The sequence below is a fragment of the Antrostomus carolinensis genome, unplaced genomic scaffold, assembly GCF_000700745.2.
Source record: "Antrostomus carolinensis isolate BGI_N321 unplaced genomic scaffold, ASM70074v2 scaffold17431, whole genome shotgun sequence".
Lineage (NCBI taxonomy): Eukaryota > Metazoa > Chordata > Aves > Caprimulgiformes > Caprimulgidae > Antrostomus > Antrostomus carolinensis.
Window position 1 is genome coordinate 1 of NW_010293660.1, and position 6,354 is coordinate 6,354.

Here is a 6,354-nt window from a genome sequence, read left to right on the forward strand (position 1 = left end):
TCCCCTGCCTTCTCGTCCTCCTGTCCAGGTGATGCTTTGTGTTGCGGTATCACAGCATAGCTCCTGGGTTTCACCTGTAGCTGTAGGTACCAGCTGGTGATGCTTTAGTAAAGGTAGCAGTTAAAGCCTAATTAGAAAAATGAGAAAATCAGTAAATCCTAAATAAGAGAGATTTTTTCCGAGGCATAATAACGTTCTGGTGTTTTCTTTCTCAACTTTTTTTTTTTTTCTTTTGTTCTTAGTGAAAAACGGACTCTAATGGCTTCCACACCTGCTTCGCAGCCTTCTCCTAAAAAAACGGTGGCTTCTCACGTGCCTTTTGCAGATCTGTGTTGTACTCTGGAGCGAATACAGACGTGCAAATCTCGTCCGGAGAAAACCAAGTATTTCAAGGGTTTTCTGGATTCCTGGAGAAAATATCATGATGCTCTTCATCAAAAAGAGAAGGACGTCACAGATTCTTTTTATCCAGCCATGCGTCTTATTCTTCCACAGTTGGAAAGAGAAAGGATGGCGTATGGAATTAAAGAAACTATGCTTGCAAAGCTGTATATTGAACTGCTTAATTTACCAAAAGATGGAAAAGATGCTGCAAAGCTTTTAAATTACAGAACACCTACTGGCTCACGTGGAGATACTGGAGATTTTGCAATGGTTGCGTACTTTGTGGTAAAACCTCGGAGCCCAAAACAAGGCAGACTGACCATAGAACAAGTCAATGAACACTTGGATGCAATAGCTAATAATAATGCTGCTAAAAACAAGGGTCTGTTAAAGAAAAGTCTTCTTCAGTTAATTACCCAGAGCACAGCACTGGAGCAAAAATGGCTCATCCGGATGATTATAAAGGATCTAAAGCTTGGTGTTAGTCAAACAACTATATTTTCCATTTTTCATCCTGATGCTGCCGAATTACACAACGTTACAACTGATTTGGAAAAAGTTTGCAGACAACTGCATGATCCCTCCGTCTCACTTAGTGATGTTTCTATCACGTTGTTTTCTGCCTTTAAACCAATGCTTGCTGCTATTGCTGATGTCCAGCAAATTGAGAAACAAATGAATAACCAGATATTCTACATAGAAACTAAGCTGGATGGTGAACGTATGCAGATGCACAAAGATGGAGATGTGTATAAATATTTTTCCCGAAATGGGTTTGACTATACTCAGCAGTTTGGTGCTTCCCCCCTTGATGGCTCATTAACACCATTTATTCATAAAGTATTTAAGAGCAATATACAAAATTGCATTCTTGATGGTGAAATGATGGCTTACAATCCAGAGACACAAACCTTTATGCAAAAAGGAAATAGATTTGACATAAAAAGAATGGTGGAGGATTCTGATCTCCAGACGTGCTTCTGTGTGTTTGATGTATTGATGGTTAACAATCAGAAGTTGGGTCATGAAGTACTAAGCAAAAGATACGAAATCTTAAGTAGTGTATTTACCCCAGAAACGGGCAGGATACATGTTGTACATAAAAAAAGTGCCAGAACGAGAAAAGAAGTAATTGATGCTTTGAATGAAGCAATAGATAACAGAGAGGAAGGGATTATGGTGAAAGATCCCATGTCCACCTACAAGCCTGACAAACGTGGGGAAGGCTGGTTAAAAATCAAGCCAGAATATGTCAGTGGACTGATGGATGAGCTAGACCTTTTGATTGTTGGTGGTTACTGGGGAAAGGGCTCACGTGGTGGGATGATGTCTCATTTTCTGTGCGCTATTGCAGAGACACCCCCTCCAAATGAAAAACCGACCGTTTTCCACTCTATTTGTCGTGTTGGCTCTGGCTACACTATGAAGGAACTGTATGATTTAGGTTTGAAATTGGCTAAACACTGGAAGCCCTACCACAGGAAGGACCCTCCATGTAACATTTTGTGTGGAACTGAAAAACCGGAAATGTATATTGAACCTTGCAACTCTGTCATAGTTCAGATTAAGGCAGCCGAGATTGTCGACAGTGATATGTACAAAACTGACTGTACTTTGAGATTTCCCCGAATTGAGAAGATAAGAGAGGACAAAGAATGGTATGAGTGCATGACTTCAGACATGTTAGAAGATCTCAGAAGCAAAGCAGAAGGGAAGCTGGCATCTAAGCACCTTCATATAGATGAGTATGATGAGCCACAAGAGAAAAAAAGGAAAACTGTATCAAAGGTGAAGAAGATAATTGGAATAGCTGAGCAATTTAAAGCTCCTGATCTTTCTAATGTAAGCAAGGTTTCAAATGTGTTTGAAGATGTTGAGTTTTGTGTTATGACAGGAACAGGGAAATGCTCAAAGTCTGAACTGGAAAGTAGAATAGCTGAATGGGGCGGCAGCGTTGTACAGAACCCAGGGCCGGAGACTTACTGTGTCATTGTAGGAGCTGAGAATGTCAGAGTGAAAAACATCATTGCTTCCAACAAATACGATGTGGTCAGGGCAGAGTGGCTCCTTCAGTGTTTTCAAACTAAAACGCTGGTGCCTTGGCAACCAACCTTTATGATTCACATGTCTCCTGACACAAAAGAACATTTTGCTCGTGAGTATGATTGTTATGGAGACAGCTACACAGCAGACACAGATGTTGCACAACTCAAGGAAGTGTTCTCAAGAATAAAAGACATTAGGGTGATGCCTTTGGACATGATTGCAGAGTTAGAAGAACGTTATTCATGGAACAGTTGTCAGCTCAGTATATTCAGAGGAAACACTGTTTACGTGGACTGTTATGCTGTTGTTAATGAGCCCAGAACCAAAATCCATGGAACGACACTGTCAGTTAGAGCTTTGGAGCTCCGTTTTTATGGTGCAAAAGTAGTGTCTCACATTGAAGAGGGCATCTCCCATGTTGTTATAGGAGAAGATCATTCCCGGGTGAAAGAGGTGAAAGCACTCAGGAGAACATTTGGTAAAAAATTTAGAATTGTATCTGAGCTGTGGATAACAGAGTCAGTGGAGGAAGGAGTCGCAAAGAATGAAAATCAGTACCTAATTTAAAGTAATTTTTAAGCTTGGAGCAAAAGCATTCTTGTTGGTGTGAGTGGACTTGGATATTATGAGGTTGCCTTGAATTTTTTTGTGTGTTTTCGTGTCTATTTAAAGCTGTCTCTGGCTGAAGAATAACACTGAATTGTTGAAATTAGAGGAAGGCTTTTAATTACACTGTTGCAGAAGCAAGAGGATGCTAAGCTATGTTGGTGGAGAAAAAAGCCTCCACCAGATAAATAATGTAAACCTTTTACTTCACAAACAGGTCTCGGGAGAGATCTAGTATTTTATGTAAGAGAATTCCTAGATATTAATAGTGCTTGCCTTCATTGTTCAAAGTGAAGACAATAATTTACTATTTTATGGAGATTCTACTATTTAGCATATTGTTTATTTATCAATTTACAATCACATCCATATTTTTATATAATTATTTTTTGTATATTCCGTATGCTACAGAATTCAGTAATTTATAAACCTTGTCTGTTTTAATTTATTTACATTACTTTTAGCAGAGCCCCACACAGCTTCAGGAGCCCTTTGGTTTTAGGATATTGCATTAATCCCATGTATAAATAACCATTGTAAAATAGAACCTAAACTTCTGATTGAGGTGCTAATAAATTAATAATGGCCTATATATCTATGAAATGGAAATCAATTACTTAAAAACTGTAATGACCTCCTGTGCTCATTACAGTTCAAGTTAAACTGTGAAGCATGACAGAATTATGCTTTTACACTTAACTATCGGTTTTATCTTTCAAAAAATGTTTCATAAGCTATTTCAGTAACGTAAGATTAATTTCCAAATATCCAATTAAATGTATGGGTTTTTTTCAATTACTAAATAAAATATATTTTTAAAATCTACCTGGTATGTTTTTTTTTTTAAGTGAGAGAGAATTCTTTTGAAAAACACAAAACTTAGTTTCTGATTTTACTCTGTTAGATAATTTATGCATTAACTTTGAGGGGAGGAAGATTCAAGACTCAGTTCTTGTTTTGTCAGTACTGGTTTCGAACAGAACTGCTGTTGAGCTGATTGCACAGGGCCAGTTTTTGGCTTTTTGTGGTCATGTGGCATGTAAAAAATTACTGTAAAAAGAATTGGGAAATGTTATACAAAAGGCTAATTGGAAGTAAGTTTATTCTCGTCTCTTAAAATTAGTGTGTTAGAAGCTCCCTTATTGAAATATACTAAATAGATAAAATGTAATAACCACTTTTTTTAAACCACTAAATATAAAGCAGAATATTTTTTTGTATGTATAAGATAGTATATACTGAAAGTGCATTATTTTTTCCTCTAATAATCTATTTCAAGTAGAAAATTGGTATATGTGAAATATCATATTTCAGTTTTATCTTATTTGGCTTCTTCTGTGTAATACCATGTATTATGATTTCTAAATAGAAAATTAAAAGAACATGTGTCTTTGTACCCACACAGGTTTCTCTTAAATGGGCTTTAGTAAAATACGTATTTTAGATGATCCCTGTTAGGAAAGTTTAGAGGGAAAAAAGGCAAATATTAATTACAGCTGATTCTTGAGACATTGTCAAATATCTCACTTTGAGATCTAAATGTTATTTACAGAGATATTTTTTAAAAAGTGTTAATTTTGATATTTGCCATACACCAGCAATGATAACTTCCAAGGGAAATTATTACAACACACATGAGTAGGATTTCTGGTGTACCAGAACTTCATAGATGGGAAGGAGCTGTCAGAGCCATCAGTGCACCCTCCTTCTCCTGGAATATGACTGCCTGTGCTCAAAGCTGGCTCTTCAGTGGTGCAGCTCTGTTACCTTGCTCAGACAGTTGTCAAAATTGCTGTACGCCAAAAGAGTTGTGACAAGCCTTGATAGGGACCTCCTTTGGTCAGCTTGAAAGCTTCATTTAAGTTCAGGCCCCTGGTCTTAGTCCTTACCATAGCTATCTTGCAGCTGTGCTTGGCCATGTACCTAGCTGATCCCAATTCTGACCCACTGACTTGACTTCCTGGTTTGACACTGGACCTACTTCGTCACTTACCTCGCCATCGCTAGCTGACCAAATTTACTGTCATTGGTCCTGTTTTGCTCATCTTGGGTGTAACTTGTGTGGTGGGACTCTGCTGTTTTTGGTGAAGACACTGCCTCGTGCCCATCTTGCTACCCCTTGGCTCCCAGCATGCTTCCCCTCGTGGAGCAGCCCTCTTGCATCTCTTGATGCTATGGGGACTTGAATGAGGGAAACCCAGCTTCCTTACCTCTCTTCTTTATGGAAATCCTCACCCCTCACAGAACCCCCTTTCCTTGTCCTCTGATATTTAGTTTGGAAGGGAACTTCTTTCCAGAACTGAACTCAAAAATTGTGGAAATCTTGTAAGTTTTTACCATAGTACATCTGTTTGGTGAAACACTTAAAACTGTGTGGTCCCTGTTGCTTAATTTCCAGTTATTCTTCCCAGAAATAGTACATCTGTATGTTTTGAAAGAGTGTGGATGAATATCTTTGAAAAGCAGAAAGTCCATTTATTCAGGTGAAATCAGTCAAACTCTCTGTCAGCTGTCGTAAATGACAGGTAAGTTGTCATATTCCTTTTATGGTTCCCTGATTTAATGACCTGTTGACAGATTTTAAAAAACTCTAGTTTGCTAGTGAGGTTGACATACTGTTTTTTGTAAGATTCAGTTTTTTATAAGATTTCAGTTTTTCTGTAAAAAAAAAAAAAAAGTCATTCAATCTTTCCAATCCATATAAAATTTCAGTTTAAATTCTTTGAAAAGAAGATCTTAAGTTATAAAATTTATTGCAAAGGAGAAAAAAAATGTTCATTTGAAGGTGAGTAGGGAAATGCCTTTTAACATAGTCAGTTCAATGAAGAATAAAGCATCTCCAGCTGGTAACAGCTGTTGTACCACAAAACAGTAGACATGCCTATAAAATTTTACTGTAGTACTTTTTGCTATGAGTGGCTAGAAATGAGGGAACAGTCTATAAGTTTGAATTATTATACAAAGCTAACAGCAAAGATGGAGCTTGTATGTATAACTGAAATGTTTATCCATGTTATTTTCTAGAAGTAAGGAAATTAAAAGGCATCTGTCTTGAAATTATTTTCTTTTAGATGAAATATATTTAGCATTTTATTGGGATTTTTCAACAGATATAGCTTTTATTTTCTTTGTAGTTTTGGGGAAGATTATTTTGAAAGAACATAGAAGAATTTCAAGTTCAAGCAAGCATTAATGTTCTTCATTTTTTCTTACAAAGAATGTAGAAAGATGTGAGATGCCTAAGCATGTGATTGTATTTGAAAAATGATATAACAAGAATATTTCAATACATGTATTTGTCACTAAGTTAGTGACAAA

At 37.0% G+C, this 6,354-nt stretch overlaps 1 protein-coding gene across 1 annotated transcript; it reads left to right on the forward strand.

The window, feature by feature from the left end:
- The first annotated feature begins 236 nt into the window (after nt 1–236).
- Nucleotides 237–2,997, forward strand: LIG4 (DNA ligase 4). Its single transcript, XM_010177367.2, has one exon. It carries the CDS (start codon nt 259–261, stop codon nt 2,995–2,997), a length of 2,739 nt encoding a protein of 912 aa, XP_010175669.1. The 5' UTR covers nt 237–258.
- The last annotated feature ends 3,357 nt before the right edge of the window (nt 2,998–6,354 follow it).